The 27494-nt window shown below is 41.6% G+C and overlaps 1 protein-coding gene across 1 annotated transcript; it reads right to left on the bottom strand.

Annotated features, from left to right (window-relative positions):
- Positions 1-327: 327 nt before the first annotated feature.
- FAM169A (family with sequence similarity 169 member A) lies at positions 328-22855 on the bottom strand (the record flags this gene model as incomplete). Its single annotated transcript, XM_084305147.1, has 12 exons — positions 328-873; positions 1638-1844; positions 2703-2868; positions 4797-4935; positions 5269-5323; positions 14425-14534; positions 14743-14871; positions 16070-16249; positions 18467-18638; positions 19994-20079; positions 21157-21256; positions 22721-22855. The coding sequence occupies 12 exons, from the start codon at positions 22853-22855 to the stop codon at positions 328-330; spliced, it is 2025 nt and encodes a 674-aa protein (XP_084161273.1).
- Positions 22856-27494: the final 4639 nt, after the last annotated feature.

Below are 27494 nucleotides of genomic sequence, written 5' to 3'. Positions count from 1 at the left end.
CAGGATTTCACGCTTTGTTTTTTCTTCCAAGACTGCCACCTCAAATACGCAAACTGTTCCTTTACTAGCACAGCTGTATTTTTTTGGCATTATCCTTTATAAAAGGAGGAGACTGGCTGTTGAGCTTCATCAGAGTATGAAAGTAAATGTCTACTGGTTAAAAATTCAAGAGAATTTGAGTAAAGATGATGAATCCCCAAATGACGTCCAACCCAGCATTTTAAACATGTGTGTCCTGTGTCTCAGATGGTTTAGTTACACCTAGTGTTTTACACAAAATAACAACTTTCTTACAAATATATGAATTAACAACCAATACTTCATTTTTTAAGCTGGCTTTCCTTTTTTCTTGGGAGGACCTTTGTAACCTTTGGCCTTTCTTCGCAAATTTCTCCGATCCACAATGGGTACCTCAATTTCTGCTTCCTCAGAGCTACTGTCGGCAGCCCGTTCTGCTGCTGTCTGTGTGTACTGATCAGCAGACTCTTCCAAGTGCTCTTCCAACTGGTTCTTCTGTCCTTCTTGTCCAGAAGACTGCTGAAAAGAAACACCCTCCAGTTCCACCACTATCAAAGAGCTTTGACCCAAGGTATCAGGGGCATCCTGTGAGTTGTGCCCTGCTTCCTCATTTTGATCTTCCACTGAGGAAGCTGCTTTGGGTGACACATTTTCAGAAACAGATTCTCCTGCTGCTTCAGTTATCACATTGTTTGGTAGGCCGTTGTCTGAGGGTTCTTCCTTTGTTGCTGAAGCAACTGCATTTTCAGTGGATGACTTTTTCTTCTCAGATTCTTGTTGGTCTTCCTCTAAACCCTCCTTCTCTACTGATGCACTTTCTTCAGTTAGTGCTTCCGAATCATTTGCATTTACAGCCTGAGGGGTGGGAGGGCAACAACACAGAGGGACAGTTAACTTAAGATTTAACAAGCAGCTGAATGACTACCACCCCTAGCTAACAACTACAGCAGATATTTTAGTGTTAAGCATTTTCTGGTATTGCATGCGTAGTCAAACCAATACTCTCCTCCTTGTTGCAAAAAAATAGTTTGTGAACTGCATTTGATATTAAGAGTCCTCCTTCTATTTTCTATTCAAACTATTCAAAAAATTGTTCAGTAAACGTGTTCTGAAGTTAATAACAAAAAAGATAAAGTGTTTTATTTTAGACAGATACATTTATTTCGCTAGCATAACAATCCACTTTTGTGCTATAAACAAAGAAACAAAAAAAAAAAACACAAAAGTTAAATTTGTGTTCTAGAAGGGTATTTTGTTAGAAATTAATTGCTTGTATACTTCATCAGGGCAGACTTACTAGATAAAATACAGATGTGGCTTTCAATTATATCCACCTAAAATTTTAGGTGAGAAATAGCTGTTTCATTACTGCAAAGGCAAACTGGAGCAAAGGAGCTTTCTTTTTGGTGTCACATAAATATATGTCCTATTTCCACGTATTAAAACAGAAATGTTAGTATATTCTGTTAATATATCTAAAACATCTTGCCTAAGAATTGCTACTCCCCAAAATTTCATATGATGAGGGGGGCCACCCTCTATCTTTTACTTAACAAAAGAAAAAACAGCAGGATATGTACATCCTTAAGGAAAAAAACGTTTTGTTTCCACGCCCTTACCTTATCTGATACAGTATCTTCTGCAGGTTTTGCTGGAGATTCAAGGATTAATGGAACGAGCAGTGTTACAGGTTCTTCTCCTTGACTCTCAGACTGCAATTTTGATTCACCACCTAGAGCTTCATTTGCTGTTTCCTCTTCAGCCATAAGTGACGTCTTCCCAGTGTCTTCTGCTACTTCACCATTAAGAGATTCAGATGGAGTTTCCTAAAAAACACATTTCTAAGTCAAGATTATGCTCAGCCCTTGTTCCCAAACACTAGTTGGTATGTCTGTGACCTAATTTTTTATTTTAGATATGAAAAGCAGCTAACTTGGGTACCTAGAAGTGTGCATCAAGAAGACAGAGCTCAGCACAGAGTAGCTATCCAACTACCTGGCCAGCATTATTAGCTTGGTGCTGTCACCTGCACTGAATATCCAACCATGGCTTATATGGTAAACAGCCAAGCCAAGTAGAATACATATACGACAATCATTCCTTGAAATACTGGTTTGTGAACCCAGCACAGTTTACAGTCCACTTTCTCACGAATCAGTAAGAACTGAAAATCCTGGACATATTGCTAGGCACAGAGGCCACTCCCAGATCTAAAATCAATCAAGTAACAAGTCTTTGTGGATCAAAGTTGGATTTGAACAAAGTCAGACAAGCTTTACAGGGAGAAGAAAAATCAACAGTAGTCACTGAAGCCTATCAGCTATTAACTTCTTCATTGAAACTTTTCCCCCTCCCCCCTTACTGGAAGTACAGGATCAGATCGTGACCCTACACTACTTCTCTCCAATTTTTAAATAGAACAAATCAATTAAGAAAGCCAGGTTGGTAGACCAGCTATTCACCTTTCTGAAAATCCTATGAACTCTATTGTTGCAAGGAATTTTCCCTTGGCACTAATTCTGTATACTAGCTCTTGGTTCTCAGATATACTACTCAACAAAGCATTGGTACAGAAATTGAAAAGTCAATAACCACATCCATCAAGGCAGCAAGGACCATTTTTAACAGAAACTGTAATTATGTTCCAAACTTCCCATCCTCCATGGCGGTAACACCCAGCTCACCTCCTTCTCACTCACTTTCTCAGATGGCGATATATGTAACTCAATTTCTGATACAGACTGGTCTTCGTTTTCAGTGATCGTTTCCTCATTGCTTTCGTCAACATTCTCTTCAGGTTCTTCTGAAAGGGCTTCAAAGTGTTCAAATAGGTTGGCACGAACTTCTAGCCTGCAGCAGGTATTAACATATACCCCTTAAGTCTTTTAGATTAATACATAATGATTTTAGATTAACGCATAATTTAGATTAATACATAAATCAGCAGGGAAAGTCTTTCATGACTGATTTTGAACTTCTATGTCACATACTTGCCATAGGAAATATGAATCCAGAAAACTAAACAGGTCTAAAAATGACAAATTCCTAATTAGGAGAAATATCTCAACTAGGCAAAGTTGCTATAGCAGTTATAGAATGAAGTAATCTCTTTTCCATTTTATGTGAAAAGTCAGAAATAAGTTATTTTAAACAAAGTGTGTTACTTTACATCTAGAAAGCAATAACATATTTGAAAGCTATAACGGGATGAACGAAAGCAACTTCACCCAGCCTCACTACAGAAACAGTTTAAAGCTATGGAGCTATGTAAGCAAGTATGTTCGTATAATTACTGAATATACATTTTCTACAAAGACCACAAATGGAAAAGAATTTCAGGTGACAAACGTCATGGCTGAAGAAGATTCAAACAAGCTAGGTATTAAATTAGCCAAAACCTGAAGATGAAACTCTACTGCACCTGCAGGGCAGTAACACCATCCCAAGTATTCAGTTCTTTTTTCTGCTGAAACTTAGACATACTGAAAATATTATATACAAGCATATATGCAATATATACAGGTACATGTAATAGAGTTGCAGGAGGCCGCTTCTCAATCTCACAGTGAAAAATCTTCAGTTGCTCAAAAGGTGTATTTTTTTGTTGTTTGTGTCCTGGTTTCAGTTGGGACTGAGTTAATTTTCCTCCTAGTAGCTGGTAGGGTGCTATGCTTTGGCTTAGGATGAGAAGAGTGATGATAACACACTGATGGTTTAATTGCTGCAGAGCAGTGCTTACCCCAAGCCTTTCAGCTTCTCACTCTGTCCTGCCAGTGGGCAGGCTGGGGGTGCAGCAAGAGTTGGGAGCGGACAGACCCGGGACAGCTGACCCCAACTGCCCAAAGGGGCATCCCGTACCATATGGGGTCATGCTGAGCAAAAGATAGGGATGGCCAGCGGGGTGGGGGTCCAGCTGCTCGGGGTTAGGCTGGACATAGGTCAGTGGGTGGTGAGTAATTGCATTGTGCATCACTTGTTTCGTACACATTATTATTAGTAGTACTATTATCATTATTATGATGATTATTATTTTTCTGTCTTAATAAACTGTCTCTATCTCAACCCACAGGCTTCACTTTCCCATTTCTCTCCCCCATCCCAGAGGGGGGAGGGTGAGCGAACAGCTGCATGGTGTTCAGCTCCCGGCTCACATCTTACACACATTTTCACAGTTACTACACAGAAGAATGTTCTTTAAGCTGGAGATGACTTTCTTCTTTTATGATGATTTTAAATTAGGATTTGTCTGAACAAGAACTTTACTTTGAATAGGGGTGGCTCTCTGTAACTCTGTTAAATGACAAGTAGTAATCAGCTCCCAAACCAAACAGTCAGACTATTTCACAACAATATGCCACCATAATAAGGTCAGAAAAGGAACTCTAATGAGGTCTGCACGTAGTGTTGCAAATATTTGTCCAGTTACATTATTGCAAGAAACTATACTGTGTGACTAGAGATGTTTTTACCCTTATGAAGGCTAAGCTATAATAGAACTTGTAAATACACCCTCATTCCTTGCAATTTTCCTACTATCATTTCCCACGTCCTTCGAGATTTCAGTGAAGCAGACATTTTGACGCAATCACTCTTCACGTGAGGTCTCAATTTCTTTTTTTTCACACCATGCTTTATTTTCAGTAATTTTAAAAATCAAGTAAACAAGCAGAAGTAGAAATACAGGAGAAGAAACATCAAATATCACACTGGGAGAGACTGCTATAGTGTGTGACTACCCAAGCAACAGAACAAAAAAAATAAAATACGGGCTCCCTTACCTGCGGTTTGGCACATAATGAGCATTTTCCTCATCTCCTTGGGAAGTTTCAGGTCCAGAATCCTGGCTATTTTTTCCTGTCCTGGGATGTTTTAAACGACTGCTTCGTGTCCGAATAGAAATGAGTGCAACACCAGGGTCTTAAGAAAAAACAAATAAGTAAAAATAAACAAATGCAGTCTAAGATCTGCAAATAATTTTTCCCTAATATTTCATTAAAACAACCGAGTGCAAGTAAACCAACATTTCACTCTGACCCTTCCTCTCTGGATATACATGCATAGATTTGTTATTAATACCCATAATAATTTTATCCAAAGACTTTCAAATGTTTGCGTTGAGCAGTAACACTTTAGAGGAAGGCATATTTCCATACACTTTGCAGACGAGCACACTAAGCTCAAAAGCAGTAAAAGAGCCTGCTAACCTGCTAATCCATAATAATCACAACACTGATAATCAGTTACTCTTACCTTCAGACGTGTTTGCAAGGACATTTAATGATTCTCTGCCTTTTTGAGAGTCAATCTAAAATAAAAGCAATACCAATGTTACTTTACAAACTTAAGAACTGACCAAAACACCTTCACCTCCACAGCTGTGGTTGCATGTTTCTAAACTACAATTTTATGGTAGTGATCCTATGGAAGAGTGGCTACAACCATCCTTAATTTAAAGTATTGTACTGGGTCTTACTGGGATGTTAACTTTCCCTGCAGCAGCCCATACAGTGCTGTGCTCTGCACTTGTAGCTGGAACAGCAGTGTTATCACACCAGTGTTGTGTCTACTGCTGAGCAGCAATGGCACAGCATCGGGCCTCTCTCTAACCCTCCTAGGGGGTGGGCAAAAAGCGAGAAGAGAAACATCACCAGGACAGCTGACCTAAACTAACCAAAGGGATATTCCATACCATGTGATGTCACACTCAGCAATAAAAGGTGGAAACGGAAAGAAGAGGGGAGGGGTGGGCTCTCATTGCAAAAACATCGGTCCTCCTCCCAAACACCAGCTACGTGCGTTGAGGCCCTGCTTCAAGGACGTGGTCAATCATCGCTCATTTGTGGGACGTAGAGAGTAATTTCTTTCCTCTGCACTTCCACATAGCCTTCATTTGTTTATTTGTTTGTTTTCCTCCTTTTTTTTTCCTTTCCCCCTGCCTTTTCCCCTTTCCCTTTTTTTCCCCCCTTTAGTTAAATTGTTTAGTTCATAATAATCTTTCTTTAATTATTATTATTTCCCTTTACTTAAATTATCCTTATCTCAACCCGTGAGTTGTTCTTTGCTTTACTTCTTCCCCTCCTCATCTAAGGAGGGGGAGTGAGAGAGCGGTTGTGGTGTTTAGCTGCCCAGCACAGTAAAACCATCACAAATATATCTACATATCATCTACGTATTTACAGTGCTAAAAGCATCTCCTTTAAAGGTACCCAAACCTTTTGCAGCACAAAGGATACACCTTAAAATATATTCAAGACAAATCTGCAAGCAATTTGCATTGCTGTAGCAAACATATTTTGATCAACAGAGAAGTGGACTGCAGCTAACAAGAATTTTTGTATGTGAATATTTACTTCCTTGTCCTAATAAACTGTGAGAGCTATCCACATTAAGGCATGGTCTGAATTGCAGATAATTTTTTGTCTTTTGAATCTATTTTAAAAGTATGTCCTAACAGAGGTATTATTTTAAGTGAACAAAGCATACATACAGTAGTAGGAGTACATATAGTAGTTGTTTTACTTCTTGAAGGCCCAAATGATTTTAATGCAACAGGGAAGGCGTTGTTCTTTTTTTTTTTTTTTTTTAAATGTATCTATATACTATCACTGTTAACACAAGTCTAAACTGGATTAGCAAAAACAGACAGCAGGCAAAATATTCCCAGATGCAAATACTGCCCTAAAAAGACTTTTCAACGACATTTGTTTCCTATTCTAAATACCAATTTTGACTAGGAAGAAATCTGATCTATCACTTGCTTATGGTACAAAATGCAGATATGTTCATATAATGGCACTGGCCTCTTCCAGCCCAGGCCCCCTATGTCTCATGTCTATCCCTAAGTGTATTAACTATAATTTGCTTGTCTCTGTCACATGGGAATGGGAATAACAGGTGTCTGTATGTTGGGACTGAGACAGATAGAACAGGTTAGGGAGAGGCTGAGAGAGCAAGGGTCATATGCAAAGGCAGCTTTGAAGTCCTTCCTGTTTGGTGAGGCAACTGTGTAGCAGGACGGTGGAAGCAAGTGCACGGTGAGACCAGCAGCAAGTGTGAAGAGGGCCTGGCAGAGCCTGAGGGATGCTGGATGACCAAGAAAAGGCAGGTCATCTGTCATGGAAGGCATACAGAAGTACTTCACTGCTGAAATAGCACACTTCAGAACACACTTAGGTAGAGGAAGGGTCAAGTATACTACATGGCTTAATGAGAAAGCTGTCAAAGCGCAGTGGCAGACCGCATTCTAACAGGCAGGCAGTGACGAGTCCACAAAGAGCGATTTCAATTAAGAACAGAAAATCATTTCTCAAATGACTGGCTAAAAACTGTAATGGGTCTGACAGGGATGGAGTTAACAAACAGTTTTATCTTAAGAAGTTTATGGGCATATCTTAACAGATCTTTTTTTTTTTTAAATCATCTTTACTACAAGCAAGATTTTTTTTTTCTCCTGAATTTTACTTCTGGACCCAACACTGAAAATAATTTGACATCATAATTAACACTACCAAGCTTTTCCTAACCATTAAGTTCATAGAAGGCGTTCACAGAATGCTAGGAGTTTTTTCTTTTCTCCATGAAATGAAAGATCTACACTAGCATAGTTGATAAAATGTAACAGGACACTTAGCGTTATACTTGTATTGTATTTTGTAGTCTAATTTTTATCATGCATATGATAAAAACTGAAAATATGGCAACCCAGAAGTTATCATTAAAAAGAGATCAGACAAGGAAAAACAGAGTGTAGTGATGCAGCGGTGATGCAGGTTACATGTGTGTCAGCACAAGATGCTGCTTATATCAGAGCTCCCTCTCTCTAGAGCTCTTTTGCCTCACTTGTCCACACCACCCCTGTATTTCCATTTTTTCTGAAAGTTAGAAGACAATTCAGCAGTGAAGCGCTTGACAACTGAAGTGGATCCAAGCTATACATATTGAAATAGAAGTATACATATTGCTCTCTTAGCTGCTGCAAGTAATCTAGGACTAGCAATAAGCCACATCCAGGTTTTCTGCTGCCTTTTCAGCTTCATTTTAAGCACTACCCAAGGAAGCTAGCAACAAGTGGCTATGTCCAGATTCAGTTCCTTGAAATAGTTTTAAGTAAGCTTTAAATATATAAGAATTTATAGACTAATGATAAATTATTATAATATTAAAACATACAAAACAGGATGTGAAATGTGAATGTGTATTTGGAAAACTTTTTTTCATGTTTGGGGGAAGGTGGGCTATTTTTGTTTTGTTTAGTGATCCAACAGCTTTCAAAGCACTGCAGAGCTCCCTACAGATAGCACAGGTGCCAAGGAGAGCAATGCCAGTGATTCTACTTACCTGGAAGGCATTGGAACACTTTGGAATCTATTATTTATTCTATATATATTCTATATATTTATATAATATATATTCTATATATTTATTCTAATCTATTATTATTTATATGCTAACAGGACCGGCTTGGCAGCTTGCACAGGCAGTTAGTGCAGGCAGTTTGTGCGGGGCAGGGAGGAGAACCCAGACCTCCCCATGGTGGGTACCCGTCACAGTGGTCAGTCTGAGCCAGCGACCTGAACCCAAATGGAGGAGATGCTGCCTCTCTGGGCTCATGTGGTGTCCTAGTTTCAGTTAGGACAGAGTTAATTTTCTTCCTAGTAGCTGGTAGAATGCTATGTTTTGGCTTAGGATGAGAAGAGTGCTGAAAACACCCCGATGTTTTCATCGTTGCAGAGCAGTGCTTATACTAAGCCAAGGACATCTCAGCTTCTTGCTCTGTCCTGCCAACAGGCAGGCTGGGGGTGCAGTAAGAGCTGGGAGGGGACAGACCCAGGACAGGTGACCCAAACTAGCCAAAGGGGTATTCCATACCATCTGACGTCATGTTAAACAATATATAGTGGTGCCTAGCAATGGGAGGAGGCCGGACTGCTAGGGGTTAGGCTGGGCATCGGTCAGCGGGTGGTGAGCAATTGCATTGTGCATCACTTGTTTGTACACGTTATTAGTAGTAGTACTATTATCATCATTGTTGTTATTATTGCTTTCCTGTCTTAATAAACTGTCTTTATCTCAATTCACAAGCTTAACTTTCCTGTTTCTCTCCCCCATCCCAGAGAGGGAAGGGGATGGTGAGCAAATGGCTGTGTGGTGTTTAACTGCCAGCTGGGTTAAACCACTACATGTGGGCACCCAGGTGGACCCCCTGAGGGGGGAGGCGGCAGCCCAGACAGGGGACTGTGGGGAACTCCGGAATTTGGAGGCCCATCTGGGCCGTGAGGGAGGAGAGCACTGTCACGGGTGCAGGTGTGCCCTGCTTCAGGGACTCCTCGAGCAGGTGGCTGGGCTACAGCGAGAAATCGATGGCCTGAGGGAGTCTCTGAGGGTGACACATAGGAGGGGTCTCCCCACCCCTGCTGTTGCTCAGCAGCCCTCTCCTATGACCTGACAAGGGGTAGAGGCTGCTCCCGTTGAACACATGCGGAACAGAGGGCCAGACTGTCAGCAAGAGACAAGGGGCTGGACCCTTGTCTCGGCTCAGAGCAGAAAGAGACGTCTGACCCCAACACCCACGGTGCCACCTACCTCCACGGTGTCCCTGGGAAATAGATCTGAGGCTCTCAGGGAGGTTGTGGAAGAGGCTGAGGGTCTGGACAGTAGTCCAAACCCGGGAAGCAACTCCAAGAAGAGATTCAAGACTGGGGGAAGTGCAGAACATAAGGATCAGATCAGGGCCGGATGGAGCACCGTATTGTAACCTGTGCCACAAAAAAAAAGAGTGGAGAGTCCTGGTGACTGGGACTCCTTGCTGAGTGGCACTGAGGCTCCTATGTGCCGCCCAAATAACCTTGCCAGAAGTGTGCTGTCTTCCTGGGGCACGTGTCAGAGATATTAGGAAGGCTCTGCCACGACTCATTAAACCGGAGGACTACTATCCTCTCGTAGTCATTCAAGTTGGATCCCAGGAAACTGTGTTAGAAAAATGAAGAATATTAAAAAGGACCTTGCATCCCCAAGGAGGTTGTTGAGGGGATCGGGGGTGCAGATAGTGTTCTCCTCTGTCCTCCCGCTGGGTGACTGGGATGCAGATAGAAGGAGCAGAACAGGACAGGGAAATGACTGGCTGAGGGAGTGGTGTCTGGACCAGGGATTTGGTTATTTTGATCTTGGGCTGTCCTTTGAGAGGCTTGGTATGTGGGCTATGGACAGACAGCAACTGAGCAAGTGGGGCGCAAGTGTGTTGGGGAGCAAGCTCTCTGGGCTGATTACCAGGGCTTTAAACTAGGTTTGATGGGGGAAGGGAGGGGAGCTAAAGGTGACAGAGAAGGACTGGGGGAAGTTGTCACCTCTGTCACTGTTGACGACAGGGAAAAACTTCTGAGCTCTCACATAGGACTGTCTGAGGGCTCCTCAGAGAAGGTAGCGTTCCTGATCCCCCATCCAGTATCTTCTTGCATCCTCCCAGGGGTAACTGCACCTGCTGCTTCCCTACAGTGCCTGTACACCAATGCACAGAGCATGGGAAATAAACAGCATGAGCTCAAGATCTGTGTTCAGTCACAGGGCCACGATCTTATTGCGATCACTGAGACATGGTGGGACAGCTCACATGACTGGAATGGAGGGCTATGTCCTCTTCAGGAAAGACAGGCTGGGGAAGCGAGGGGGTGGGGTTGCCCTTTATGTGAGGGAGCAATTAGAGTGTACCCAGCTCCAGCTGGGGGAGGGTGAAGAACAAGTGGAGAGCTTGTGGGTAAGAATTAAGGGGTGGGCTGGTATGGGAGACACGGTGGTGGGGGTCTACTACAGGTCTCCAGATCAGTAGGAGGAAGTCGATGACGCCTTCTAGGAACAGCTGCTAGTAGCCTTAGGATCACAAGGACTGGTCCTCATGGGGGACTTCAATTACCCAGATATCTGCTGGGTAAGCAACTCGGCCAGGCACAAGCAGTCCAAACAGTTCCTACACTGTGTTGAGGCCAATTTTCTGATGCAGGTGGTGGAGAAGCCGATGAGGCGGGATTGCTCCTGGACCTCATTCTTACCAACAAGGATGGCCTTGTTAGGGTTGTGAAGGTTGGGGGCAGCTTGGGATGCAGCGACCATGAGATAGTGGAATTCCAGATGGAACTAGGCAAAGGAAGTAAGGCTAAAAGCAGGATTGCTACCCTGGACTTTCAAAGAGCCAACTTCGACCTCTTCTGGGACCTGCTTGGGAGTATCTCATGGGATAGGTTGCTAGAAGGCAAGGGTGCTTGTGAGAGCTGGGCTACATTTAAACAGCACTTCTTCCATGCTCAGGATCGGTGCATCCTGAAGAAAAAGAAATGGGGGAAGCGGGGCAGGAAACGCACATGGATGAGCAAGGAGCTCATCAATAAGATCAAAAGGAAGAGGAAGGTCTATGAACTGTGGAAAAAGGGCCTGTCCTCTTGGGAGGAGTAGAGATGTGTTGTCAGGGCCTACAGGGAGGCGACAAGGAAGACTAAAGCCCACCTAGAGATGAGGCTTGCAAAAGAGATGAAGGATAATAAGAAGGGTTTTTTCAAGTATGTAAACAGCAAGAGGAAGACTAGGGACAATGTGGGTCCCTTGCTGAATGAGGGGGTGTCCTGGTCACAGGAGACACTGAGAAGGCAGAGATACTGAATGCTTTCTTTACTTCAGTCTTTGCTCCAAGGACACTCCCCCAGGACTCCTCACCCCTGGCAATAGGACAAAGGGTCTGGGAAATGGAGGGCTCCCCCGGTGGATGTGGGAGTGGTTCAGGAGCATCTGAGTGGGCTCAAAGCACACAAATCCATGGGTCCCGATGGGATGCATCCACGTGTGCCAACGGAGCTGGCAGATGTGATCTCTATCGTCTTTGAAAGGTCCTGGAGAACGGGTGAGGTGCCTGAAGACTGGAGGATAGCCAATGTCACTCCGGTCTTCAAGAAGGGCAGGAAGGAGGATCCGGGAAACTACAGGCCAGTCAGTCTCACCTCTGTCCCTGGAAAGGTATTGGAGCAGCTTGTTCTGGATGCCATCTCCAAGCAATTGGAAGAGAAGAAGGTTATGAGAAGTAGTCAGCATGGATTCACCACGGGGAAGTTGTGCTCGACCAACCTTGTTGCCTTCTATGATGGCATCACCAGCTGGCTAAATGGGAGAGAGCGGTGGATGTCATCTACCTTGACTTTAGCAAGGCTTTCGATAACGTCTCCCATGGCATTCTGCTAGCAAAGCTGAGAAAGTGTGGGACAGAGGAGTGGGCAGCAAGGTGGGTTGAGAACTGGCTGACTGGCCGAGCTCAGAGGGTGGTGATTGGCAGAGCAGAGTCCAGTTGGAGGCCTGTGACTAGTGGTGTTCCCCAGGGGTCGGTGCTGGGTCCAGTCTTGTTCAACATCTTCACCGACAACCTTGATGAGGGAATAGTGTCTGCCCTCAGCAAGTACACCGATGACACAAAGCTGGGAGGAGTGGCTGACACGCCAGGAGGCTGTGCTGCCATTCAGTGAGACCTGGACCAGCTGGAGAGCTGTGCAGGAAGAAACCAAATGAGATTTAATAAGAGCAAGTGTAGAGTCCTACGCCTGGGAAGGAACAACATGAAGTATCAGTACAGGCTGGGGAACAACCTGCTGGAGAGGAACTCTGACAAAAAGGACCTGCGGGTCCTGGTGGACAATAGGTCGACCATGAGCCAGCACTGTGCCCTTGTGGCCAAGAGGGCTAGTGGGATTGTGGCGTGCATTAAAAGGAGTGTGGCCAGCAGGTCAAGGGTGGTGATCCTCCCCCTCTACTACGCCCTGGTCAGGCCTGACATGGAGTACTGTGTCTAGTCCTGGGCTCCCCTGGAAAGAATCCAGCAGAGGGCCACAAAGATAAGGGGCCTGGAGCATCTTCCCTATGAAGAAAGGCTGAGAGACCTGTGTCTGTTCAGCCTGGAGAAGAGATGACAGAGGGGATCTCCTCAATGTACATAAATATCTGAGGGGTGGGGGACAGAAGGATGTAGCCAGCCTCTTCTCAGTGGTTTGTGGGGATAGGACAAGGGGCAATGGCTGCAAGTTAGAGCACAGGAAGTTGCGCACTGACATGTGAAAGAACTTCTTCACGGTGAGGGTGACGGAGCATTGGAACAGGCTGCCCAGGGAGGTTGTGGAGTCTCCTTCTCTGGAGATATTCAAGGCCTGTCTGGATGCCTACCTGGGCAGCTTGCTCTGAGGAACCTGCTTCGGCAGGGTGGTTGGGCCCAATGACCTTTTGAGGTCCCTTCCAACCCCTACAGTTCTGTGATTCTGTGATTTTACTCTTCTTGAAAAGAAGAGACAGGGCTTGAATTCTTAACTCACAGCCACAAGTCTTAAGAACTACTAACATCCCTTGGCTATTTTCTCCAAGTATATCAACATAGCTCTACAAATAAAATATGCAATCAAGACCTTTTTGCTTATATGACCATTACTGGAATCTTAATCTTAAACTAAGTTCTGGATTTATGCTCAAGACTGTTACAATTTAAAGAAGTGTATGTAATAAAGACAACTAAAAGTTACTGCTTTTGGTCAGAGGCTGAAAACATCACTACTTTGCTGCAGAAAGCTGCAGTCTTCCTACATAGGTGGTGTATAACCTAGCATGCCAACACTCTCCATTGTATTAAAGTGTGATGTTAATGTGTACTTCCATAAGCACTTTTCCTCATTCCCTCAACTCCTGCAATGACTCTGTCCAACAGCCTTTCTAGACAGTTCAATCTTAGAGCCAATTGAAGCACTTTCCTCCTCTATGCCACTGGCAAACAACAATTATTAAACACTAACAGTGGTGACACAGACCTTCTGCACACAGGGGGAAAAGGTAGAGACCTCTCCCCCCATCCCTCCAGAAAAGGTGTATTTTTAATCCCAGTTAGTCTGTCACCTCAGTAGAAAACTTCACATTCACCCAAAAAGTACCAAGAGCACTTGTCTTTTATAATGGAGACTTGAGCTAATTCAATTCTGACACGGACAAAAATAATTTCTTATACTTTATTTTTATGCTTTACTTAGTAATAAACCAATCAAAAAGAGGAGCATTGCTTTCTGGTAAGCATCATAGGTTGTGTCAGACTGGTTGCCACAGCCAGTTGCGAGACATGGAAAGTACAAGTTCTCTACATAATCAAGGACTGTTCAAGAATTTGAAAGAGAAATATACAGCATGCATAAAATACATTGGGATCAAATCACTAATCTGCTAAAATCCTTCATTTGTTAAGTTCAGAAATGGGTTCTTTTGCAGAATTTAAAAATATTTACTGAACACAGAGAACTGGTAATTACAGTCAGAAAAATAGGACAAAATACATTATATGTTTATAGAAGACTCTTAAGAGCTCTCAGGATTTTCTAATACATGGAAACTAGTCTGTATACCTACAGTTAGTTGTGGTTCTAGTTCAGTCATCTGTTCACTTGCTTCAGAGTCTGCTGCATTATTGGCAATCTGATCCTCTGTCTGGACACTCACTCTTTCTTTTGCAGAGGCTTCTGTTAACAATTAAAAGAGGCAACAGGATGAAAAATGTAGTATCTTTAAACAACAATTAACTGTTCCTAATATGATCTCACAGATCTCAGAACAAAGATTTTTCTACTAGTCTCCATGGGCAATGTTCATAGACGTCACTGTCAAACAAACACCCTACAATACAACTTTTACAGACCGTAGGAGAACATCAAAACAAAGCATCCATACCTTTAGTTCTGAGCTCTTTCCTTTTCAATACAGTGGCAATGGATGTTCTCTGGAACCACAATCCAACTCCTTCTGCTTCATACAAAAGGTCATGATCCCCAGGGTACTTCTCAAAATACTGCTTACAAGCTGAGCAAACATAAGAAAAAACATCCTATTATGCATACTATATACTCAACTGTACCTCTTTTTTCCTTAAAGAAATTATTTTGCAATCTTCCATCATACACAAATCACCAGAAAAAGAACTGTTCATCAGATCAGTTCAGCCTAAATAAACATAATACTGCTTTACTTTCCATTACTCTCTTAAACCGCAAATAAAAACTACAAAGTATTTTTCTTCTCTATGAACTCACTTTGGAGTTTTAAAACTTCAGCCTTTTATTTCTCACCTGATTCCTTACTAATGGATAGTCCCAAAGGACAAAATCCCAGCCTCACATAATAACAGTATCATAGAATGGCTTGGGTTGGAAGAGACCTTAAACAACATCTGTTTCCACCATCCCCCCCCCCCCCCACCATGGACAGGGACACCTCCTTTCTAGATTAGTTGCCCAAAGCCCCATCCAGCCTGCCTTTGAACACTTCCAGGGATGGGGCACCCACAGCTTCTCTGGGCAACCTGTTCCAGTGCCTCACCACTCCCATATATAAGAATTTCTTCCTTATATCTAACCTAAATATCTTCTTTCAGTTTAAAGCCATTACCCTTTGTTCTACTGCTACATGTCCTTGTAAAAAGCTCCCCTCCAGCTTGCTGGCTTTCAGCTAGAGAAAGAAAATGCTTCTTGCCTGCACTGTCCAAAGCAACATCGTTTCCAGAATGTTTGTTTTACCTAGATGACATAACCCTCTTGGGTTGCTAATGAAAGAACCAGAAGTGGTTTCTTTTTGTATTAAGTCTTTTCCTTCTTACACTTAAGTTATATATAGCCTCGTATACTGACGTGACCAGAAAATCTGAGAAAGCCGGAATTAAATGACTTTGTGAGGCTTAGAAGTGAGCGAGGAAAAGGTGCTAAATACGTAGGAAGATCATACACAGGAACAACTCAGTCCAGTGTGGAAGGAATGAATCTGTAAACTGCACAGATGTAGCAGACAACCAGCAAAGATCCAATAATTTAATCTCACAGAGGATTAGTCTAATCAGGAAATACTTCACCATCTTAAACAAATCAAGATTTTCAACCTTCATGGAAGAGCAGAACTTCTAACACAAACTGAGGATGAAGCCACAAATATGTGGTTTCAACGACAGTAATAATTTGGATGCATAAAGAAAACAAAGAAGACCAGACAAATAAATCAAAGAGCTTGCCTGTGCACATGAAGGTTGACAGTGGGTACCGTAGGCCAAGAGCGTCTTCAGTAAAGGAATCCACATAGTCTTCTAACATCATTAGCCCTAAGTCTTTCCCACGATGCTTCTTTCTCACAAATACCGTGTCTAGCACTGGAAGCTGGTAACACATACTAACAGAAGACCTAGAAACACTTCCTGAGACAATAGAAAGGGAAAAAATATCCATCATTACATCAACACTGACATGCTACACCACAGACTTCAGCGTATTCAAATAAAGATTTATTAAAAATGTCAAGTTACACAATTATAAATCACATACAATAAAATAATAAAAATAATTTATAACATTTAGAAACAATAAGCAATTGCTATCAGACACTTACTGGCTCTTTAGGCAAGCTCACAATGTTGCTAAGATATCTCATAGATAAATATGTTAGGAAAAATCTGCTAAAGCAGCCTGGTTGTACCAAAAGAGAATAAATGGGGGAGAACGTGACGGTGGAGAGAAGGAAGTGGAAGGCCTACTTTGAAATCTCACAGTTCCAGTAGAAAACCATACTGAAAACGAAGATGAAAAAAAAAAAAAAAATCAAACCAGAATTTTATGTGGAATACCTAACTACTCAGGACAAATATAAGGATGACAATTCATCTCATTTAAAATTTGAAATAATTTCAAATTTTAAGTGAAAACACAAAAATCCTAGGACACTTTACACTTAAGTTCCTGCCTAAATAACACATTATCCATACTTGGGGTGAAACAGACTATCATAACCTGTAAGTGCTTCAGTATCAGAGTATTCAAAGGGCATCTGTGAACTCAGTGGTGACAAAGTGATGTCATATAATGTCATTAGGACAGCACTTCAGCTATCCATTTTCAGGCCCTCATTTTGCCAGTTGGTGTGAACCATGTAGAAAAAAAACCAACCCTTTCCTCTAACAAGGAGAGAGAAGCATATTAGTTGCCTATATAATATACTTTCTTTTGAGACCAATGAACACAACTCATTTTTAAAGCAAGAAAAATGAAGGCAGAGCTACATTACTTGGATACCCTTCAGCATACTAGTCAAGCTCCAACACTTTCCTAATCGTCTGTATCCAGAGTCTTTCTTCACATGAGCTACTCATTTGGAGGGTACAATGCACAATCAAACACTGTTGAAATATTGATAATACCTAGAAAGATTAGGCTTCAACTGCCTGCTAACTTATGACAAATAAATGGCATAGGATCATGAAAGATATAATAAATGTGTACAAACCAAGCATATCAGAACTTCAGTGTCACAAACAACGGTCCCTATTATACACTAAAAATACATCCACTAATCGCATTTCCACCTTTATAAGGCCAGAAGAAAAAGCACTGCAAATACTTTGTGACCACCATGTTACGAAAGAGAAATTATGCAATGCTTCAATCCTTTAAGAAAAAAAAATCACAAAAAGGTAACAGACAATCAGAACAAATTAGCTGGCTGCTTTCCTATCTTTAAGGTCAGACTAGAAAGGTCTGTGACTGAGGCAGATTATTACTGTATTTTTAACAGTTTACAAAGGCATGCATGTATGTCAGATGGGGAAACTAGCCTCCAGAACTGCTGATTAATCAATCCAGAATCCATTCACTCCCTTCTACAGAAGAAACAAAAATGCCTGATTGTTCCTTCTTGATCAAACAATGATATTCTAATAAAACACTATCAACGTAGTCAAGTTTCTTCTATTACCAAATGTCATTCAGCAAAAATTGAAAAACACAATAAAATCCAAAATAACCAAAATGAAATTCTAATGTTTTTGAAAAACAGGAAAAAAACAATATTGAAATCTGTAACAAAGGGCATAAACCTACTAGCCAAATAGTATTCTCTGAGGAAATACATAGGCAGAACGAAAGGGAATCTTTTTTTTTTTTATCACCAAGTGTAGATGAACCTTGTGCTTGTGAGCAAGATTCCTATGCTGTAATTATATAAAATGTTTAAGTGAAAGTAACATCATATTCCACAATCATTTCAGATAAACAGGATTTTTTTTTTTTGACCTAGCTCTGGAGTTCAAATAAATAAAAGGAAAACTAACTACATACATTCCAATCCAACAGTAAGCGAAATTCTACAAAGAAAATGAGGCTTTCAGGTATACTTCATTTCTGTGATTTTGAATGTATTTTGTACGGTATGAAGAAAGCTAATAACTACTGTTCTAAATTAAGTTTCATAAGCTTTTAGTAAGAAATTTTAACTGCAGCTTGCCCTTTCATGAATTCAGGAAAACATCAACTCACTAGGCCTGCAAGGCTTGTAATGTCTACTAAATGCATTATTTTTCAAGGAAGCTCCCTATCCCCAGTCTTCATTTCTCCCCAAATCCCACAGTACTTAAGTTCTTTACCTTTAGGTTTAACAGAATAGAATCCAATAGCTTCTCCTTTTCTCCACAGGATCTTAGCATAGTCTTTGCTGCCGTGACAAAGAAATGGGACCTCATTTCTCTCCATTTCTTTCTTGCGATAGATAATTCGATTAAGAACATACAGAACCACTCTCTCCCCCACAGATTTCACCTAAGGAAACAGAGAAGAACATTTTAGAAGGGCGGTCGGTTTAGGTGATACTTACACTGCAGAGATCTTGATTTTCAAAGTTGCATGCAAACACAACTACAGATGGAGTCAAGGGAAGCAGTAAGTACAAAGCAGGATAAAGCTCTGAGGCTTCAGGCTAAGGAGATGCTCTGAAGCCATAGTAGTTGGTTAAGTACTAGGCATTACCACAGACAGATGATCTTTCATATCTTCAATGATGTGTGGTGGTAGGAAATGTTTTGATTTTAACTGAAAGCTGTTTTTTTGTTGTTGTTGTTTTGTTTTTTACTATAACAGTATGCCAGCCTCGGAGTTTCCAGCCTAGCAGGTAACTGGAGTCCTATAAGGAAGGCATGATAAACCTGACTGGGCAGTAGTATTTCGCATGCTCGGTCACTGTTCACAGAGTAGCAGACAATGGGATGCAATGCAGTGCAAGAACCAGTTACAACAGTTTATGGCATGAAACAAGGAATTCAATATCCTTTTCCCTATCCTGCAGGGCTCCTTTCACAAATTAAGATTAAGTTCACCACTATCCTAACCACTGTAAAGGTAGGAATGGAGGAACCATCCTCCCTTCCCCAGGCAAAAGTCCCAGCTACCCTATCTGTAGAAGACAAAGCTTTTCTGAGTACTTACCATCCTATCATTATTGAGCACACAGAAAACAATGCAACACAACAAGTTATCTACAGTAAATCTAATCCAAGAATCAGAGAAGAGTGCCCAGATTCCATGAGCAGATATGAATAATGTTCCTGGAATATATGTTTCTAGTTCTGGAAAAAACAAGACTCCATACTACACAGGTCTCAGTAATAACAAAGCTCAGTGACGAACAAAAAGGCAGATTCCAGACAAATGTATTCCCAAATCTAACATATTGCCTTCTGCAGAGCACCAGCTCCTGCTCTCCTCTATCTAACAGGTTCCTTTCAGTAATTGTAGTTTACCAGTCTCCTGGTAAGAATGATACATATTCCTGTTAAAAAGGACTCCGCTCTACTGAGACGTTTCAGTATAACTAGACATACTGTGTTCTAAAGAGTAAGGACTTAATTAACATCTTCACATCATTAAGATATAATTATATCTTGCATATGAAGCCAATGTACAAAAGTCACTTTCTCTGGACATATTTTCAGAAGAAATTTCCCTTTCCTCAAGTACCTATTCCTTCATTCCCACTGACCTTGCTTTTTACACAAGGCAGCTAACCTATTTCCAAATTAAATAAAAGCACATAGCATCTCATACACCAGGTGTTGCCATTACATTGCATTAGGTTGAATGATAAGAACAACTGCTAGATGAATGTCGGAGAGCTTTACCTGCTGAAGCCCTTCTCTAGAAGGGACAGATGTTCTCAAGATGTCATCAATTGACCACCAGCAGTTAGCGAGATACAGAGCTACAGCTTGAGAGAAACAATGGGAAACAAAATGTTAGTGATTCTCACCATTCCAAAATAACATATTCATTATAGCTGATAAGTAATAGGAATACCACTGCAGTAACCAAATTAAGTGTCTACTAGTTGGCACTAGATAAATGCAGCTTTTACTATCTTAGTACAACATACCTGGTGCTACATAACCCCCACCCTATATGCAGCAGTCCCTGGTCCAAAACTTGTTTGAAAAGCGAAGCCAGTAACATCAGATTAAGGTTTTGTGCAGTATGATATACATAAACTGTTTTTCAGATATAAGCACTATTCCTCATCACTGTGCACTGGTACTGCCTTCCACTAACAACTGTTAGTGGAACTCGTGGACTCCTCCACGAGGAGTCTCATGTGCAGGCAGGTGTATTTTAGTTTTGGGTTGTTAATGGATATTGATAGCAAAACCTGCAAGTTTTAGGGAGTCATGTGCATGTAAAAAGGCCAGTGGCCATGTGATTAGTGATCAGGAAGAGTTTGTTCTACTAGCATTTGTGGCACACCTGTGTGTGCCACACCTGTGTGTGCCACAATATATGAAGCATTATATGAAAGTGAAGGAAACACTGAGGACTGGAGGGGAAGAGAGAAAAGGAAAAAAACAACAGTGAGGCATCACCTTGGCTAGAGCTATGTAAGGACCTGAAGGCAAAGACAAATTTACACTTGATACTGATCAATCAGTTCTAATAAAGAATATCTAAATTCGTATGCAAATAAACAGATTCTATGAATATCCAATAAATTCCTTTCAGAGAGGTGATATATACAATAATCAACAAACATGTACTTTCAGATGAGCACTGTGTTGTTTTGCTACGTATATCCTGTACTCAGTGGGTCCAGTTCTACTCTGATTAGTGTGCAAAGCTCAATCATTTGTGTACATGAATTCATATCAAAGAGAACAGTGTGGGAACAAGAAGACAGTGAACAACAAACGCAAAAGTGGCAAAGTTACACTACCATGGAATGAGCAAGGGCCTGGTTACATGTGTTCATCACAGAAAAAGAAACAGCAACACAGAGATTAGAATCTTAAAATGAAACCTGTGAGCGAGTCCTCTGGTGCAAACAAAGCAAGAACTTTGTGTGTCTGCTCTTCACCATAAAGAGGAACGAAGCCTACAGTTGACAAGCTAATAGGAATCTGAAACAAGAGCGTACAATACTTCAATAGACTCTTGCTAATACAACATTAGTAAAATATACAGAGAATGTTTAGCAGGGTAAGCAAGATGAGTGCTGAAAACAGAGCGCTTAATGGTTAATTGTAAAAGACAAGCATCAGACCCTGGCCCTCACTTTAGATGTTTCTTCCTAAAGGGAGTACATTACAAAGAGCTCTGACTCAAGCTCTGGCAGACCTAGTTACAGTAATTTGTCCTGTTACAGCTCTCTGCTGTCAGCAGTTTGCATTATTGTGCACAACTGAAGTAAGGTGTGCAAAGAGCCAGTAGTACTTCAGCTGCCCCAGCTGTACAAGCTGCCAAAGCCAACGGAAAGAACGAGGCAGGCAGGCGGGCACAAAAAGAAATTGGCACAGCTCAATTGCTAACATGAGCACTAATGTGCCAACATAGGAATGCTTGATTCAAAAGGGTCTTCTTCCCTGAAACTGCACACACTTCAGGAAATCCGTATTTGTTTGCTTGATTTTCCTTCACAAACAGTGTAAGAAGGGTCAAATCAATCCACCTTTCTGGGGGTGATGCCCCTTTTTGAAAAGGTGTTTTGCTATTTAAATTCATGTTTTCAATGTTTAATTAATGCACAAAAAATGGACAGGAGTCAATGGTGCGGTAAATAGACTTGCTTACCCAGAAAACAACTTGAAAAGACTGTGTTATGCTATGCCACTAACAATGATGTTAACACAGACAGATACTTAGGTATACAACCCCTGCAGAAATGCAGGGAAGTATTCAAGACTGCTTCTGCAATGGAGTCTGCAGCATTGATTTTTTATTCCCACACAGAATGCTCTCAGCAAATTTATTTTTAATTAAAGCTACAAACCACTGTTTATATTTGTGCTAGTTAGAATAGATAACAGAAGTGTTCATCTAGACAGCATAAACACTGGCCAACTTAATGCTCAATGGATAAGCGTTTGAAACATGAAATGTGATAGCCAGCCTCTACCAGAACTCCCAACAACAGCAAGGAGTATTTTGCATAAAAAGAAAGAATCACTTCTGAAATCAGTGAAACTTGAATGTATCAGGAATTGAACTCGGCCATGAAGATCACTGAAAGACTAAGATACAAATAGAGGCAGTTAGCTTCAACAAATCATGATCCCCTTAGTTACGATGCTAGGCTTTTGTGAGCTTAGATATGAAGGTTTGGGATTTTTTTTTTTTTTTTAATTATTTAATGCATACAGATACATTGCCTAGAAGCAGCAAATTGTCACTAATGCCCAGATTTAAACGTAAATTACAGAATAAAACAAAGTAGAACTTAATACACAAACAGGAATTTGGAAAAAAAATAAAAGCTTTGCTAAAATAGTAATATAATTCAATAGTTAGGAACCAGTTATTTCTAAACATTTTAAATTCACAAGTGTATCAAGAAAATTGGGACTGAGGTATTTGCTGGTTCTTACTTTGCTGTGGTCTGGCAGGGACAAGAATTCTGGACTATCTGGATCCCCATACCGCAGGTCAGACAAGTAGCGCACTGCAGATCTCTCCAACTCCTCATGACTGTAGGTGTTCAACATATCCACCGGGAACGCCATCATCTTGGTAAATGAGTAATATTATTACTGAAGACAGTTTGAATGATACAGTGCACAATGTATCACACACACCTACTAAAACTGTAACCCAGACTCCTAAATAACCCCTTCTGCTGCTCTCTGGATAGGCTGTTCAAGTGAAACAGCAACACTGAACACATCCCTCAGCCTTGGCTACACAGCTTGCTTTTCCAAACATACACGGGCTAAGGTGATGTGGACACTGAGGTCTGTTTTTTAAAAAACAGACTTTGTCTCTTCTTCCTTTGCCCTGTCTCTCCCCAGACTACCTGTCTGTCATCTGCAACTGGCACAAGGTAGGACGGACCATGTCCTACGCATCTAAGCCAGGGAGGAGAAATGCCCCCAGCATTTATTTCATGAAGATGGTGCCTATTAACACCCAGTCTGTAATGATGTATGAACCCAGAGTCTGCTTACAAGCAGAAAAGGAAGGTTTCAGCCTGTGTATGTGTACACACATGCACGTTTCTGTATGGGACAAGCCAGCAGAAACATGGCAAGCCCCCACTTCCGTTCTGCATGCCTTCAGCACAAAGCCCAGCTTTGCTCACAAGGTCTTCACATTCATCATTTCTGACTGAAAGTTCAGGGCAGCAGATCTAAACATCAGAGAAACCCACCAGTATCTTAAAAGTTCACTGGCACAACTGGCCAGACCATTCATTTCATCACTTTGCTGCTTGTGCCAGAGGCAACTTTCTGCAAGGCTTCTGTTAGCACCTCTTCTCACAACAGCACTCGAAGTCCTTCCTGACTCTTTGCTACATCCCCCAAAGCAAGGAACTCCAGCTGCAAGCTACAGACCCGTTTGGACCTACTGCTAGAGCAATACAAATGCCCAGCTGCTTTCAGAGCAATGGGCAGAGCTTCACAGCCAACATTTCTGAGGCCACAGATTAAGCAACAAGTGGCCAGACAAACAAAAAGTAAACAAGAGACGTTTCTGTTAAAACTACAGAACAGTCTCAGGTGGTTTCACTGGTATTTAAAACTGCCACCTTTAACATTTTTGCTGATGGAAGTGTTAATGCTTTCCACAAATGTTATTGTTTAGATACACGCAAACATTCCCCACTGTAATTTCCTTTCAAATTCAGCTCATTCCTTTCGCTTACATGTTATTTGGATTTTCTCTTGCCGTCTCTCCTAGTCCCTCACATTCCTCCTGTTACTCACCACCCCTTTTGGATGCTCAGGTGCACCTCTCAATCCTCCGGATGCTAGCCTTGCAAACAGGACAGAAGCAGGCAAGGGATGCCTGACATCATTCAATCCCACTGCCATCTCTGCTTGCAGATGAGGGCACTTCAGGAGCGTGCACACCTTTGGCTGCAGCAGTAATGCACAGTGGCCAGAGAGGAGTTGCTGCCAGGGATGCAATTCATCCACAAGCGATCTCCTCACCGCTAGCTGACAGCAACACAGTCCACCTGTTCTGAAATACACTAGCAATGTCGTAGTACACATGATAAATTCACAATTAACATCTGACTCGCAGCCAGCCGCCAACAGTGCTCTCCAGGGCTCAGTTCTAGGGCCAGTCCCGTTCAACATCTTGATCGGTGATCTGGGTGCAGGAGTGGGATGCATCCTGAGGATGCACAAGGATGTTAAGGTACTTGAAAGCATCCAGAGGAGGGCAACAAAGCTGGTAACAGGGCTGGAAGGCCTGTCCTATGAGGAGAGGCTGAGGACACCGGGGTTGTCCAGTCTGGAGCTGAGGAGGCCGAGAGGTGGCCTCACTGCTCTCTGCAACTTCCTGAGGAGGGGACAAGGAAGTGCTGGCCTCTGCTCCTGGTCACTGGGGACAGGACACAAGGGAACAGCACAAAGCTGCACCAGGGGATTATCTGGTTCAGACTGGGCATGAGGAAAAGTTGCTTTACTGTGAGGGTGGCCAAACCCTGGAACAGCCTTCCCAGAGGGGTGGCTGATGCCCCCCATGCCTGTCAGTGCTCAAGGGGCATTTGGACAATGCCCTCAGTAATGTGCTTTAACTTTGGTTAGCCTTAAAGAGGTAGATGGACTAGATGATCTTTGTAGGTCCTTTCCAGCTGAACTATTCCATTCTATCATCATTCGCTCTAACATGGTCAAGTGTCAGAGGCAGACAGACTTAAGCACCTCAATATCCAGCCTCTTCCTGGCTTTAGCTCCTTCCATGCTGAGGTACGGACCCACCCCACTGACATAAAACTCCTAACTGGTGTTTCCTCATCAGGTACCTGAGTAACTTCTCAGCTCCTTTTCTTACAGATGCCTGCAGACACAGGTCCCTGTACTGGTTAAATTTATCTCCCAGTGGATGGGTGACGAACACTGCAGCTCTGAACTTTGATTCCTTAAATGACTGAAGGTAAGGCAGGGAGAATCCAAGCCTAAATTCACATTTGTTCAGGATGAAACAGCACTTAAAGATGCTGCTCTGTGACACCAGGAAACAAGACAAACAAATTTCCTTCACCAAATATCTGAAGATATTTAGGACCCTTAATAAATGTGCTGATTTAAATATGCACTGTTGCAAGAGCCATGGTCAGAACAGGAACTGATATAAAGCAAGAGATTACAGGTCACTGCTTCCACAATAGCACAAAGATTTTGCACCTGGTCAGCTGCAACAGGACAGCTATATTCTGCTGTAAGGGAATACAGACTCATGAAAAAAAAATGATTTTCTGAATGCTGGCAGAAAAGAAAAAAAGAAAGATTAAAGAAATGCCTAAGTGCTTGGATAACTCCCAGGATAACAGATGACTTGAGCCGAGCTTTTGTTATTACATGACAAAGACATGCAAACCACAAGCTATAAATGAAAGCCCCTAGGTAACAATTCCTGACATTTTTGGAATAAAATAATCCAGGACCAAACCAGAAAACATGCAGTAAGAAATCCAGTAATTATCTGAGTTCCAGTCACTACACATCTAAGAAAATTAAAGCAGCAATCACATCTTTGCTTATATGCAAAAAAAGGGACAAAAACTGTTTTTGGCTAACCAATAAATTCACAGACTTACTCTCAAAGTAATTCATAACCTTCTTCCTGTTCAGCTGGTTGGGTTATTTTCTATTTTCATATAGTTCATATTTCATTAGTTTTATCCACTCCCAACTCAATTATATTAATATCTTTTTCATCTAATATGATTTACAGAGAAAGGTTTATGCAGAAAACAGAATGCAGGTCCATCTTCAAGACTGAACCAGGAAACCCATTCAGCATCCCTGATTAATAACCTATTGTTTCTACTGTGCAACAGATTAAACGTGTCAAGTTATATGCTCTCAAACTTGTGTGATGTGATTTGTACCTTAGTGTTGATGAGATCAGAAACATTCACAACATCTAAATTCAGTAGATCCATGAATAAGTCATTAACTATACAGTTACCAAATCGCATTAAAAGCACCGAATAGCTGATAGTAGAAGATAGTAGAAGACCATGCCTATCAACAGCAGATCATAAGAAAATAGCCTAGCAAGTGCAAGCACCTTCGTTTTGAAAGGCAAATTAACCTAAAGACAGTTTAAATGGCTCCCAAGAATAATAAATTAAACTCTCCTCACAAAAAAAAAGGAAATAAATTGGTTTATCAGTGTCTTTAAAAAAGGTAAAAGTACAGACAGGTCCAGATCTAGACACTCTCAAGTGATGCACAACAAAAAAAAAAAAGCTTTTCAGTTCTTCCTGACAAGAGCATTATACATTTTTCCCATAGAGGCAGCAGGAACATCACAGGTCTCAGCCATGAAACCCACGATGCCCTTTTTGTTGCTCTAAGCCTCCATGTGTTGCATGACTGTAGAACTGTCAGGTCAAATCCTTGTCATACACTGTGGGACTGTGCTCTGCTCGTGAGGAACCGCTCCAATTGGCCATCAAGCAGTCACGATGACTATGGATACACAACATAGCCTTAAGCAACCAAACTCACCGCAACCCTTTGTGGAAAGAATACATATGAAAGAAATGGGAGGAAAAAAATATTTATTTTTTTTTTTAATGGGGCATATTATGCTTTTCATGTTTCAACTGAGAGAAAGCATGTTTTAGACTCTTCATAACCACATCACTTTGCATATTAGCATTAAAGATTGTACATAAACTCACGTAAGCAATGCTTGCTTTAACGTGGAATTGTATCATGTTTGCCTTTCTCAACATTATGCAAGTTACTATGCTAGAAACAGCACGTCGGTTTTATGAACATCTGCAGTAACAGAGGATAACAGAAATCAATTCAGGGAACAGAAACAAAAAGGATTTAACAGGATGAGCATACACATTCCTGTGCAACCAAGATCGTTCTTAATTCATAAAATCTTTGCTAGCGTAAGCATTAAGAGTGAAAAAAATCTTCTAAGTGAGCAAACTTGACAATTGTTTTTACTGTAAATTATAGCTACAAACCCTATTTCATCTTCAGAGCACACAAAGGAAGGAAGCACAGTCCATACAGCTTCTAGCCCACGAGAGAATTTCACTAGGAATTAAGAGATGCAGTCACCCCTCTGCAGACCCTCAGTACCTAATGCCATGAAATTATGCAAAAATAAGAAGCCAAAAGCTATGTTGTTTCTTACTGCATGCTTTACAGCAGGGTTTAAACA

This window comes from Netta rufina (assembly GCF_964035555.1).
Source record: "Netta rufina genome assembly, chromosome: Z".
NCBI lineage: Eukaryota > Metazoa > Chordata > Aves > Anseriformes > Anatidae > Netta > Netta rufina.
The sequence above is the reverse complement of the archived record's forward strand: the minus strand, read 5'-3'. Positions and strand labels throughout refer to the sequence as shown.